At 53.5% G+C, this 14,393-nt stretch overlaps 1 protein-coding gene across 2 annotated transcripts in view; it reads left to right on the forward strand.

Annotated features, from left to right (window-relative positions):
- Nucleotides 1-14,393, forward strand: part of TBL1X (transducin (beta)-like 1X-linked) — a 27,111-nt gene extending 12,718 nt beyond the window's left edge. Inside the window, exons 6-17 of one of the 2 annotated variants that reach the window (XM_014528832.1) lie at nucleotides 1-150; nucleotides 547-679; nucleotides 1,112-1,253; nucleotides 1,760-1,823; nucleotides 1,930-2,027; nucleotides 5,387-5,447; nucleotides 6,538-6,659; nucleotides 8,436-8,510; nucleotides 8,821-8,948; nucleotides 10,425-10,590; nucleotides 12,171-12,272; nucleotides 12,878-14,393. In XM_014528832.1, the coding sequence (XP_014384318.1) occupies nucleotides 1-150; nucleotides 547-679; nucleotides 1,112-1,253; nucleotides 1,760-1,823; nucleotides 1,930-2,027; nucleotides 5,387-5,447; nucleotides 6,538-6,659; nucleotides 8,436-8,510; nucleotides 8,821-8,948; nucleotides 10,425-10,590; nucleotides 12,171-12,272; nucleotides 12,878-12,904 (1,268 nt within the window). In that variant the 3' untranslated portion in view covers nucleotides 12,905-14,393. Of the gene's footprint in view, nucleotides 151-546; nucleotides 680-1,111; nucleotides 1,254-1,759; nucleotides 1,824-1,929; nucleotides 2,028-5,386; nucleotides 5,448-6,537; nucleotides 6,660-8,435; nucleotides 8,511-8,820; nucleotides 8,949-10,424; nucleotides 10,591-12,047; nucleotides 12,148-12,170; nucleotides 12,273-12,877 lie in introns of those variants that run through there. The other variant, XM_014528833.1, reaches the window with a different exon arrangement.

Below are 14,393 nucleotides of genomic sequence, written 5' to 3' on the forward strand. Positions count from 1 at the left end.
CAGCAGCAGCAGCAGCAGCAGCAGCAGCAGCCACGGTGGCCACGGCCGCCACGACAGCCACGGTGACCCCAGCAGCTGTTTCCCAGCCCAACGCCCCAAAGAACGGGGAAGCCACAGTGAATGGGGAGGAGAACGGAGCACATGCCATAAGTAAGTGCGGGCATGTAGTATGCAGATGCGTGTGTATCTGTGTGCACACATGTGCCTGTGTTAGTTTGTGTGTGACTGTGTATGTGTGCAGTGTGTGCGTGTGAATGTGTGTGCATGCACCTGTGCACGTCTTATGCAGACGTGAACATTCTTCCCTGAGTGAAATTTGCTTCCCTCGGATAAGTCGTGCAGCCGCCCCGGCCCTGAGGGTCGAGATGACCATGGTGTTCACACCTCACCCCGAGGCCTCCTCACATACAGCCTCCCAGCCACCTCAGCTGAGGCTGCGGCCACAGCCCAGCCCCTTGGCAGGTGACCGTGAGTGGGTGCAGGCCAACGAATTCTTCACACCCGTCCTACGTTGCTCAGCCACGCGGCTTCTGTTCCCTCCCACAGATAATCACTCGAAGCCCATGGAAATAGACGGGGACGTTGAGATCCCACCCAGCAAAGCCACGGTGCTTCGGGGCCACGAGTCCGAGGTCTTCATCTGCGCCTGGAACCCCGTGAGCGACCTCCTGGCCTCGGGGTAAGGGCGTCAGCCACGGTCCCGCCTCCGGAGCGCGTTCCCTCTCACCTACCTGGGCGCCTGCTCAGGGGTGCAGACCGAAGCCTGGGGCGCCCCTGCTGCCCTTCCTGGGGTGCCTCCGACTGTGGTAAAATTGTGGAGAAGTCCCCATGTTCTCCCTGGGTGGGGGCTCATGCCTGCATTTAAAATTACTCCGTGCCGCAGAGATGGTGCAGAGAAAACCCTGAGATAAAAAACAGCTGCCTTGGGGTTGGACTTAGGGCGGGCCGTGCCCCTGGGTCTCTCACGGCGCCCGGCCCCAAGCAGCTTGGCCTGGAGCCGTGGCCTGCCTCTGCCCGTCGGCTGCGGGCCCTGACGCAGGTTGCATGGTCGGAAAAGGGAGAAAACCCGTGCGCACGCGGGTAGCTGACTGCGGGGCGCTTCCTTCTGCAGGTCCGGAGACTCGACGGCGCGGATCTGGAACCTGAACGAGAGCAGCAACGGGGCGTCCACCCAGCTCGTGCTGCGGCACTGCATCCGCGAGGGCGGCCACGACGTGCCCAGCAACAAGGACGTGACCTCGCTGGACTGGAACGTAAGCCCCGGCTGCCTCCCTCATGCTGGACCGTCTGGTGCCATGTGGGGTGCAGGGGTGCTGGGGTCGTGGGGCTCCCTTCCCGAGAGCTAGCCAGGTCATGTCAAGCTCCTTCCCAGCATTAGCCCATGTCTCCGAGCAGCCAAGGAAACGTGACTTCCACCTTCATATTTCTTCCTTTTTTAAAAATGTTTTCATTGATCTCAGAGAGAAGAGAGAGAGAGAAACATCGATGATGAGAGAGAGTCATCATCAATCAGCTGCCTCCTGCACGCCCCACACGGGATCAAGCCGGCAACCCAACCCGGGCCTGTGCCCTGACCGGGAATCGAACCATGGCCTCCTGGTTCACAGGTGGATGCTCAACCCCTGAGCCGCGCCGGCCGGGCTGGGGACCGGTTATGGATGTGAGAATGTTCTAGCCCTGGGGTGAGAGGTTCTCTTCGCTTTGTCAGAACCGCCCCTGCTAAGCTGTTTCTGTTGGCCTGTTTCTTTCTGGCCTGCAGAGTGATGGGACGCTGTTGGCCACGGGCTCCTACGATGGCTTTGCAAGAATCTGGACGGAAGACGGTGAGTGCTTGGGGTCGGAGAAGAGCGGCTTTGGCGTGGAAGCGCCGCGTGAACGGGCCGTGGCCTTGAAGTCAGCGTGTTTGTTGTTTGTTTACTTACACCACAGGTAACCTGGCCAGCACCTTAGGCCAGCACAAAGGCCCCATCTTTGCCTTGAAATGGAACAAAAAGGGGAATTACATTTTGAGCGCTGGTGTGGACAAAGTGAGTGTTCGCTAAAATACGTCTTTGATCTGTAGATGCTTACTGGTGTTGAATCTCTAGATAACATCGTGGTTTCTTTGAATTCTGAGGCTTTCTGCTTCCTCTTAAGAAATGTGTGGTGCTTGACATATATATGTGTGTGTGTGTGTGTTTTTAAAATATGTTTTTATTGATTTCAGAGGGGAAAGGAGAAGGAGAGAGAGACAGAAACATCAATGATGAGAAAGAATCATTGATCCACTGCCTCCTGCACTCCCCCTACTGGGGATCCACCCCTTACTGGGGATCCATCCCGAAATCTAAATCGAACCGTGACCTCCTGGTTCATAGGTCAATGCTCAACCACTGAGCCACGCCAGTCAGACACCTGTCACGTCTTAATATGTCACACACTCCACAGACCTTTGTGCAAAGCTCCCCTGCTCGCTTGAGGTGCACAGCTCAGCGACAGCCTCAAAGCCAAAAGCACTGACCATCTGGTGCTTGGCAAAAATAGCTTTGCTGAACTCCACACTCCAGTGTGACCCTCTAGCCCAGTGACGGCGAACCTTTTGAGCTCGGCGTGTCAGCATTTTGAAAAACCCTAACTTAACTCTGGTGCCGTGTCACATATAGAAATTTTTTGATATTTGCAACCATAGTAAAACAAAGATTTATATATTTGATATTTATTTTATATATTTAAATGCCATTTAACAAAGAAAAATCAACCAAAAAAATGAGTTCGAGTGTCACCTCTGACACGCGTGTCATAGGTTCGCCATCACTGCTCTAGGTCATTGAATTGTGCGTTCTTTATCTCTCTCTTTTAAGCCAGTAAACCCTTTGTTCCAACTTCGCAGCCTCTTTTCTTTTTTTAAAACAAAAACAAAAACATATTTTTATTCATTTCAGAGAGGAAGGGAGAAGGAGAGAGAGAGAAAGAGAGAAACATCAATGGTGAGAGAGAATCATGGATCGGCTGCCTCCTGCACACCCTACACTGGGGACCGAGCCCACAACCAGGCATGTGCCCTTGACCGGGAATTGAACCGTTATCTCCTGGTTCATAGGTCAACTTTCAACCACTGAGCCATGCCAGCCGGGCGGCAGCCTCATTTCTAATATGAAAAGCTGAGGTGTTGTGGTTGGCACACTAGACAGAGGCTCTCGTGGAGTGGCCACCGAATTTTCTCCAAGGGGCTCTAATTCAGATGCTTCCCACACACCACTGCGTCTTGTACGTGGCTGATGCAGTTACTAAAATAATTTGTGGGAGTGTCAGTAACCTAAACGAGCACTTTCCCGCCTCTGTTGGCCTATTGGATGCTCTCGATGGGAGGTGGGCATACAGAACATGGACCCCGGGCCACAGGGAGCCTGCGAACTTGCCTAGGGACACACTGGTGTGGAGAGGACGTGGGTTGGAAGGCAGGCCCTGGGTCCGGCCCGCAATTACTGCCCTTTCACAGAATTGTAGCCAGTGTTTTGCATCCTCACCTCCTTACTGCCTCAGGAGCTAATTTTTTTTATATTCACATCTGATTTTCAACCCGATGGTCAGTGGTCAGTACCAGGAGCTGAGCTATGTGGTCACTGGAAGTGCACGTTTGCAATTCTGTCAGTCTTTGGGCAACACACTGCCTTCATCAGCCAGCCACGGCAGAGATGATAATAGCGTTCAGATAGTAATACCCGGGAGGAAGTGTAATGTATGGGGAATCTGGCGCTGGCCTTCAGTGGAAGCTTAACCCCAAGGGGCTAAAGTGTATTTCAGATTCTTTTTTTAAAAATTAATATATTTGAATTGATTTCAGAGAGGAAGGGAGAGGGAGAGAGAGATAGAAACATCAATGATGAGAGAGAAACATTGATCGGCTGCCTCCTGCACGCCCCACACTGGAGAATGAACCCGAAACCGTGCAACCCGGGCATGTGCCCTTGGCCGGGAATAGAACCGCAGCCTCCTGGTTCATAGGTCAGCGCTCAACCACTGAGCCACGTCGGCCAAGCTAAAGCTAGTTCAGATTCTTAACAGCTCTTGTGTAATTAATGTTTTCTTTTGTCTGGGGTATATTTAACATAGGCATCAACAAAATGACTTGATTACTGATGTAGTGTGTGAAATTGCATCAGAATTGTGAGTTTCTATATTCTCGGCAGCACCTGATTTTGGGGAGTCAGAAAAGTGTTAGACCCAGCAAACAAATGAACAAAAGATGTTCATTGGGCTAGAGCTGACCCAAAACGTCGAGAATCAGGTTTCAAAGGTACTCCCTGCTCTGAGTATTTCCTCTGAAAATGTCTGCAATCAACACAACTTACACCAGTTCTTCTTCAACCAAGAGCTCTATTGTCCGCGACAGGGAGGTGCACACGTTCCGGTTAAGTGAGTTGATGAAGACGAAATCCCAGTGGTTTCCCTGAGCTGCCTCCGGGGCTTCCCTGTCTTCCCAACATCAAGTAGATTCATAAGAATTCCTGTTTGGCCCTGACTGGTTTGGCTCAGCGGAGAGAGCGTCGGCCTGCGGACTGAAGGGTCCCCGGTTCGATCCCAGTCAAGGGCATGTACCTTGGTTGCGGGCACATCCCCAGTGGGAGGTGTGCAGGAGGCAGCTAATCGATGTTTCTCTCTCATCGATGCTTCTAACTCTCTATCCTTTCCCTTCCTCTCTGTAAAAAATTCAATAAAATATGTTTTTTAAAAAAGAAGAATTCCTGTTTGTTTTCCAGGGAAACTGTCTCTCTCCCTTACGCACAGGGCAGTTTTCAGAAATGCCCGTTTCTTCTTCAGCTCCTCATTTGGAAAAGTGCCAGAAAGATACTTAGATCAGCTTTATTATGAGTTTCTTCAACTTGTAATGGGAGCGGGGAAACCCCCACCGATCTCGGTATTTTTCCAATGATCAGTTACAGCTGCTGTGTCTTGTGGAGTCGCCACCACCCCACCTGGCTCTCGAGATTGTTACGTATAAAACACTGGATTCCACAGACCTAGGCAGAAAGACTGCCGAAAATCTCATGAACAGCTAGCTATGTACTGATCACATGTTGAAACAATATTTTGGCCATACTGGAGTAAAATAAAATGTGTAGTTAAAACGTAGTTTCATGGCCACGGCAACCTCGGTTCCTATCCGCGTCACAGCACCAAAAAAACAAAAAGAAAAGGTGGTTTTAACAGTTTCTCTTTTTCTTTTTGGTATGGAGTGCTTACTAGGAAACAGAGTTCCCCGCCTGGCTTGCATCCTGTGTTTATTGGGCAGCACTGGAGTGGAGGGAGGAGGGGCCCCTGCCTCGTCTTGTATGATAACTTTTCCGGGAGAAAACTTGGCGAGAAGAACACCCACTAACATTTCCTTTTTGTTTGCGGAGCACAGACAACAATAATTTGGGATGCCCACACGGGAGAAGCCAAACAGCAGTTTCCGTTTCACTCTGGTGAGTCTTTTGGTTTGGTTTTGTAATCCTGTATAATAAAAGGGTAATATGCAAATCGACCAAGCGGCAGAACGACTGGACGCTATGACGCGCACTGACCGCCAGGGGGCAGACGCTCAACGCAGGAGCTGCCCCCTGGTGGTCAGTGTGCTCCCATAGGGGGAGCGCCGCTCAGCCACAAGCCCTGAGCCGGGCTCATGGCTGGAGAGCCATCAGTCGGACATCCCCCAAGGGCTCCCAGACTTCAAGAGGGCGCAGGCTGAGCTGAGGACCCCCTTCCAGGTCCCTCCCCCCCGAGTGTACGAATGTCGTGCACCGGGCCTCTAGTTTGGAAATAATAGTGCAGAATCCCCATGAAACGTCTTGTGAGATATTCCTCACTACTCCAAGGAGTGTGTCCATGGAATCCAGCTGCAATCGCAGTGCTCTCAGGCGTCCACAGTACAGATTCCCCAACATCAAAGCGTTAAAAACACCCCAGGGAACCAATCCCAGGACCAGTGTGGCCTCCTTTCTCCTGCCAGCCCAGGGGGGCCGTGTCGGGGATCCCTGAGACTGTGCCCACATGGGGGAGTCCCAACTCAGGTTCGTCACAGCGGAAGGACATAGAGCACAGTTGGCCGAGAGGGGAAAGGTCACAGGGCGAAATCCAGCATTGGCAGTGGTCTTCTCTCCGGGAGTTGCCAAGGACGGGCCGATTCCCCCGGAGACGAGTGTGAGGGGCCACGTAGAGTCAGTGGAGACTCCTGTCCAGGATCTTCATGGAGGCTGGTACTGCAGGCAGCCTCTCCCTGGCTCGGACCCGGGTTCCAGACTCCTGGAAGGAACTGCCGTAAACTACTAGTTTGCACTTCAAGTACAGAGGCTGCTCTTATCAGTTAGGGAATGGTGGGAGCCTTCGGATATCCAGATCCCCAGACGTGGGCCAAGAGAGCAGGGTCCCCCTGAGGTGGGGCGTCTTTCCCACAGGGGTGTGCAGCCGCTGCTGCGGCCCTAACCATGTCCCTCTGTGTGTTGTGGCCACAGCAGGCCACGTGGGGCAGCCCTGGCTCTAGAGACTCCAGTTTTCCACCCCCTGTCCCGCCCGCAGCCCCCGCCCTCGATGTGGACTGGCAGAACAACACGACCTTCGCCTCCTGTAGCACCGACATGTGCATTCACGTCTGCAGACTCAGCTGCGACCGCCCCGTCAAAACCTTCCAGGGACACACGGTAAGTGGGAGGCCTGACTACGGGGCTCAAGTTCATGGCCATGTGCCAGGAGGGGAGCCTTGGATTAAAAGATGCTGTGACAGCCCTAGCCGGTTTTGCTCAGTGGATAAAGCTTCGGACTGAAGGGTCGCAGGTTCGATTCTGGTCAGGGCACACGCCCAGGTTGTGGGCTCCATCCCCAGTAGGGGGCATGTAGGAGGCAGCCGATCCATGATTCTCATTATTGATGTTTCTATCTCTCCCTCCCTCTCCCTTCCTCTCTGAAATCAACAAAAATCTATTTAAAAAGAAACAAAGATGCTGTGATGGCTGACTTGTCCCTTGGATTTTTAAATGATAGGACTATTTCTTGCAGCATGATTTCCGATACCCTATTAAAATGCTACTGACATTCCTTTAAGCAGATTTGTCACCTGCTTTTTGAATTTTTTTTTTATTAACACATTTAATTTTATTATTTTTTATTCTTTTGTTAATCCTCACCCGAGGATACTTTTCCATTGATTTTTTTAGAGAGAGTGGAAAGGAGAGGGAGAGACAGAGAGAGAGAAACGTCTCAGTAAGAGAGACACATCGACCGGTTGCCTCCTGCACCGCACCCGACCAGAGCCAGGGATTGAGCCTACAACCGAGGTGCGTACTCTTAATCGGAATCAAACCTGGGACCCTTCAGTCCATGGGCCGACACTACCCACTGAGCTAACCGGCCAGGGCTTTTTTTTCCTCCTCCTACTCAAATCTGTGATACCATTATGGTTCTCATCTAACTGTTCCTGGGGGTGGGGTGATTAATAAAAGAGAAAAGAAAGGTACTGTGACTGCAGACCACGTCTTTTGCAGCCCTTTGCTGCTTGGGCTATTGTAATATCTCAGGTGGTTGGGTTGACCCAGGTATGGGCAGTCAGTGGAGAAAACACAGACCCTGAGGTGAGCCAGGTTTTGGAGGAAGGACTTAGAGTAGCTATTAAACAAATATGTGACGACATAAAGGAAAGGATGCTCGTCATGAATGAATAGATGGGGAATGTTAGCAGAGAAAGGAAAACTATATTTAAAAACAAAACAAAACGGTCAAATGGAAATCTGACAGCTGAGAAGTTTGATGTCTGAAATGAAAATCTTAATGGGTGAGTTTAACAGCCGATTGAGATTGCAGAAATAAGGCTAATGAACCTAAAGAGAGATCATAGAAATAGCCAGTATCCTGAATTTGGTGGAAAACACTGACATTGGTTTTTAGAGAGTGGAAGGGAGGGAGGGAGTGGGGGAGAGAGAGAAGCATTGATGGGAGAGAGACCCATCTATTGGTTACCTCCTGCATGCACCCTGACTGGGACCAGGGACAAACCTGCAACCCAGGTACATGCCCTTGACTGGGAATTGAACCCGCCACCCTTCGGTGCATAGGCCAAAACTCTAGCCACTGAGCAACACTGGCCAGGGTGAAAATGATTTTTAATGTCAGTTTCAAAACAACGGTGGTCGGTGGTCATACTGGTTTTCTGTGCTGTGCTTATTAAATGTAAATGCCCTGGCTCCCGAGGCGTGATGTTTTTCTTAGAGAAACGTGGATGCGGGTGACTGGTTTTGCATGGTGTGTGGCTGTGCATTTACCTACACGAGAAAGGCAGAGTAAGCAGCAGGAAAATCTGAGTCCTGTGGTGGAAACTATGAATAGTCTGAAGAGATGGTGGGGCGCTGCTGCCCCCTGCTGGACGGTTGTGGTACCTACTCACAGGCCTTCATTTCTTTGTAAAATCCTTTGCTCTCTTTCAGAATGAGGTCAATGCCATCAAGTGGGATCCTTCTGGAATGTTGCTGGCGTCCTGCTCCGACGACATGACGTTAAAGGTAATGTGGGAGGAAGGGCTGCTGGATCCCAGGCAGCCCCGTACTCAGTGCGGGTCTTACCCTCGGGCTGCTCTGGGTGATGATTTTGTATGGAACACTTCCCGCTGCTGTAAGTTTGCCCCATGGCTACTCGATGCTGCTGGCGCCCCCGGGATTTTGCCCACCCCTCTACCTGGGCAGCGACCCGCGGGTGGGCTAGCTGCCCCAGGGCCCCAAACCGGAGGAGCGCTCACAGCGTGACGGTGTGGAGCCATTCCTGGCTGGAGAAAGAACTCCTGCCTGCTCACACGCTTGCCATCGTGCCCTCTAGATCTGGAGCATGAAACAGGACACGTGTGTCCATGACCTGCAAGCTCACAGCAAAGAGATCTACACCATAAAGTGGAGTCCCACCGGGCCCGCCACCAGCAACCCAAACGCCAACATTATGCTCGCAAGGTAAGAGGGGACGGGCCCCAGCCCAGGCCCACGCGGCTCCCAGAGCCGCCTTGCTCACTGTGGCTGGAACAGTTATTGTATCAAAGGGAACAGAAACGTTAGTCTGTAAAAGAGATGGCCAGGAGCGTGGCCAGGAAATGTCACTTGTATCAAAGGGAATAGAAATCGTGCAAAGGGGAGCCGTGAATGAGTTCATGCCCTTCCAAACTGTACACGAGTAGCTGCCCGGAGAGGATAGGCCCGTGAGACAGAGCTATGAAGTGACGCCCGAGTAAGGGTGTGGGTCCTGGTGCCCGCCGGGCTGGTGGGAGGGCAGTTCTGTGTCCAGGCGTCTGGCACGTGGCTTTGTGAAGGTTTCATCAGGATGGAGAAAGCAAGCAGAGCTGAGCTCGGCGTGCCCGAGGCCCTGCGTTACTTAGTCTAGCCCGGGGCTGCAGGTGGCGCGGGTTCTGAGCGGCAGCACAGGGCTGCCCCGCCCTAGCAGGGCTGACCGAGCCATTTCTATAGTGAACCTCCAGGGCAGCAGCATGGTCCCCAGAATCGGGGAGAGGGGTACGTGGCTGCGGTGGGCAGCCCAGACCCACGCCACTTGAGGCTGTGGTGCACAGAACTGCCTCGGCCCAGTGCTCATGGGACGCCATTTGGCCCCGTGTTTAGTAAAAACGTCTAGAAAAACAGGCTGAAGAGATTCTGAGGCTGGAGATGCCAAGATCCTTCAGGGTCTGGGATCCATGGTGCACACAGTGGATTGCAGGAACCAATGAATGTGAAATCACCCTGTTTCCCCAGTAACAGCATCCAAAAAAGCAAAAGCAAAGGACAGGAATCTATCTTCTATATAATAGAGGAATATGCAAATTAGCCAGGATGCCATAACGTCACGACCAGACAGCAGGGACCTGAGGCTTCATGGCACCTGGCCCGGGCGAGGGACCTCAGGCCACACCCCTCACTTAGTGGGGCTTGACAGGGGACCTCAGGCCACGCCCCCTGCCCCAGCTCTGGGTCAGGAGACCTCAGGTCGCACCCCCTGCCCGGCAGGGCTTGACAGGGGACCTGAGGCTGCACCCCCACACCCAGCACCAGGCCGGGGGACCTGAGGCTGCGCCCCCTGCCCAGAGGGGCTTGATGGGGGTGGGGCCAGCCAGGTCTGAGTCTCCTGCGTTTTCAAAGCACGTGCGGGTGGTGGGCGGGGACTTGACTCTAGGTCCCATGGCATGCTCTAGACTCTGACAGGAGGGAGATTTGCATATACATTTTAGTAATTTTCTTTCATCTCTGACACTTATATTATAGAGAAAGGGAATTAAAATATTTCCTCTAATTAATTCCATTTTAATGTGCACGAATTTTGTGCACTGGGCCACTAGTTATTTTATGACAATGGCTTTGCTATTAATGCATCTGAGTCACATTTTCGCCATGACGAAGCATCCCTGTTATTATCTGTGGTGACATTTCCTCCCTTTCTCCTAGCGCTTCGTTCGACTCCACGGTCCGGCTGTGGGACGTGGAGCGCGGCGTGTGCATCCACACTCTCACCAAGCACCAGGAACCTGTCTACAGTGTCGCTTTCAGCCCCGACGGCAAGTACCTGGCCAGCGGCTCCTTCGACAAGTGCGTGCACATCTGGAACACTCAGGTAATCCCTCGGACCTTTCTCAGAGGCATACCCAATGTCAAGTTTCGGTGACTCAGGCTCAAGACATCCTCTGGGGAGTTTGTGCTGGGGAGTGAGTCACCTGCCTCATCCTTTTCTGGAAGATGGGAAAACCATAACCCAGTCCTCTTGTCACCAGAAATGCTGCTCCCAGGGTACTAAAGTTGGGGGAACAGGCGTCATTACATTTGAGCTTCCCAGGGGGTCAGCCAAGGGGTGGGGCCAGCCCTGACCTCCGGGCCACATCGTGTAGCAAATCAGAGGGTGCAGAGGAATATCTGTTTGCTTTGTGGTGCCATTTTGATTTTCCTAATGAAAATAGTGTATGTTTCCGTAGGAAAGGGTATGTCATATTGGGTTGTGCTGTTGGCAGAACTCAAAGGAGACAGCATTTGAGTAAATGCAGCAGCATGGGTATCCCTGGGTAAGAGGTTCTGAATATAAAGAGTGGAAGTGGATGGGGCTCAGCAGACTGAAGGGTCCCAGGTTCGATTTCTGGTCAGGGCACATGCCTGGGTTGTGGGCTCCATCCCCAGTAGGGGACATGCAGGAGGCAGCTGATCCATGATTCTCTCTCATCATGGATGTTTCTCTCTCTCCCTCTCTTCCTCTCTGAAATCAATAAAAATAAAAAATAAATAAATTTTGAAAAAGAGTGGACGTGGGTGAGAGGTAGAGTAGGGACTGTTGTGTTGCGCAGTCAGCTCTCGGTTCTCCTGCCGATGGAGGAGAAATGGCCATTGCAAAAGGCCAGCGATCCAGTTTGTGTGACCTCGGGGTGGATTGCATGGCCTCCCTTCACCTCTTGTAATCCAGCCTGCCTTGGGGTTCCCTGTGGCTGGTTTGACATTGCAGTACCGTTTGCATTGAGCCCACGCCCCCTTGTGGCAAGGTCTGGATGTACATGAGGCAAGTGAACTAACTGCCATGGGCAGGGTGTCCACTGAGACCGCAGGCTTCCCGGCGTCTGCCTCACCCGAGCTCCATGCTCTTGGAGAGGGAGAGGTGAGGGGGGACCCTCCTCGGAGCCCGGCTGCTGCTAAGCCTCGCAGCCCAGACTGGCCACGCAGAAAACACACGTTCCAGGAATACAGTGCCTCTTCATAGAAACAGTGACGGGTGGATTTGTAAAGTGACATCGTAGAAAAATGACATTAGGGCACGGTCAGCATGGCTCAGTGGTTGAGTATCAACCTATGAGCCAGGAGGTCACGGTTGGATTCACGATCAGGGCACATGCCTGGGTTGCGGGCTTGATCCCCAGTAGGGTGTGTGCAGGAGGCAGCTGATCCATGTTTCTCTCTCATCATGGATGTTTCTATCCCTCTTCTTCTCCCTTCCTCTCTGAAACCAACAAAAGTATATTTAAAAAAGAAAAACGACATTAGGTACCGCCCAAGGTCGAAACCTCATCACATTATGTCACTCCTTTTGCCTAGATCTCAAGCCTCTTTGATCCTCAGTGAGAGGGTGCCCTCTAAATACAACCACGTGGATGCGCTGTGGCCTTGCTCGCGCCCCGTCCCGCCCCCTTAGCTCCTGACGGCTGCTTTGCTTTGCAGAGTGGGAGCCTGGTCCACAGCTACCGAGGCACTGGTGGCATCTTCGAGGTCTGCTGGAACGCCCGAGGGGACAAAGTGGGCGCCAGTGCATCTGACGGCTCCGTAAGCAGCACCCCCGGTGTGCTGGAGGTGGGGGGCGCGGGGTGGAAAGGGGACACGCCCGGCAGCCGATACCCAGGGCCCAGGCTGAGCACCTGGCTCCTGTCTCCGACCCTGGATGGTGCCCCAGCCTGGACGCTCTGCTGACAAAAGGGTCTCCTGGGTCCTGGGCCCTATGGTGATCCCCTGAGGCAAGGGGCGGCGGGAGGGTTGCCGAGGGTCGGGGTAGCCCACTCGTGTTCCCCAAGGCCATGAGCTCAGGCTTGACTGGTCGTCGGCCCTGCCACTCGGTGTCTGGGCCGTACCATGGCCACTGCCTCTGTATTAGTTCCCAGGATGGTCAAAGGCTCAGTCACTAGGCTGTTGTTACAGTTTCTCTGAATGTTCAGAACGGTGTGCCAATAGAACTTTATTTATAAAACAGTTGGGCGGGCCTGATTTGATCCGTGGGCTCTACAATATAATTTGCCCACCCGGCTCTGTTCCCTTCCATACAAGTAACATTTCCTGGCCATGTTACTGCCGTAACTTCCACAAAGTAACTTTTCTGTTCCCTTTTTTACAGTAACTGTTCCAGCCACAGTCACCGGCTCTCTGCTTCCCCACAGGTGTGCGTGTTAGATCTGCGGAAGTGACCGCAGTGCCCCGGGAAAGAGAAGAGAAGTCATGGACCAGCAGTGGTGGGCACGGGGGCCTTGGCACCCCTGAGACTGGATCCTGCAGCTGCGAGACTGCGCGGGCGTGGCACGTGGGCATGACCTTGGAGCCAGCCCCTCCCGGCCACACCCAGGAGCCTGTACTCCGTAGTCCTCACCGAAACCTTTCACACACAGTTGTATCGGAGGGGGGCAGCCTGACGCCACCAGCCGGATGGTGCGTGCGGACGGCTCTGGTGCCTGCCACGGCCGGGGGGAAAGCTGTGCCAAAAAAGAAGAGAAAGAAAACTGCGGTGATCACCCGAAAGGGGGTGGGAAGCTCACCCCCACCCCCACCCCCGCGGGCTGCGTGGTTCCCTCACGATGGGGACACCGCGGTTGGCTTGCAGAGGAGATTCCAAGACCAGCCTGTGCGGCGGGAATGCGCGCCTCGGTGACCCTGACTCGTCCGTGCCCCACGACCTTCGTTGTCCCGACGGCTTTGCTGGGCCTTCCGTCCACGATGGGGCTGGTTTCGCCTTCTTCCCGTCCCTGTCCTTGCCCGCCCCCCCACCTTTGTCCTCCCTTCCGTGTCTGGATTTGCTGTAGATGTGGCCTTGGGGACACATGGCAAAATCTTTGTCGACCGCTTTCTCGCTCCTCCCCTCTTCTGCCTCTCCCCCTTCTGCCTCGCTCCCCCCCTCCCCTCCCCTCGCCTGCCCTCCCCTCCATCCCTTTGTCATATTGTTTCCTATGCATCGTAGGTCTCGAGGGCACTTTCCACGCAAAATAAGTGCTTTATGTAGGAAGGCAGGGCAGGGGGGGCTTTTTACAGGAGAAAAAAAAGACTTATAAGAGAGAGAGCCCGGAGTATTTTTGGAAAAAAGAAAAGATATTTTTATGTTAAAACGATTTTAAAATCCTACAATGGCCATCAGACAGCTTTGTGCGGTTTCCTATTTTAAACTATTCCAGGGAGCGGTTCCGTGGCCTCGGGCCGCGTGGCAGGTGGGAGGGCACCCGTGGGGGACAGATCCGAGGACGCCGCGGGGTTCCCTCGGCGGAGGGACACCCCGCTCTTGATGGGGGGCAGCCCGGGGTCCCTGGAATCTGCCTGTGTGGCCGCAGGAGGGGAATAAAGGGGGGTGCGCTGTGACCTCAGGAGCGAGTCCCCAACCAGATGGTATTGAAGCCATTGACACAGAAGGCGCTGCTCTGAGTCGCCTGTAGGTGGCACCACCTGGTTCCCGGGACGGCCATTGGCCCAGGAGGCGGGGCGGGGGGCGGGGCTAGCAAGGCTGACCCCACGGCGCTGGGTCTCCGCTGGTCCGAGGTGAACAGGGAGGGAGGCCCCGCAGATGAACCACAGGTGGACCGTCACCGTCACCTCCGTCTCCATCCCTTCTTTCTCCGCCAAATGCGCGTTTCTTTTTCTAATCATGAGTCTTTTTACCGTTTTTAAAAAATTAAACCTGGCTTTGTGTTCCCA

This window comes from Myotis brandtii, unplaced genomic scaffold (assembly GCF_000412655.1).
Source record: "Myotis brandtii unplaced genomic scaffold, ASM41265v1 scaffold655, whole genome shotgun sequence".
In the NCBI taxonomy this organism is placed as follows: domain Eukaryota; kingdom Metazoa; phylum Chordata; class Mammalia; order Chiroptera; family Vespertilionidae; genus Myotis; species Myotis brandtii.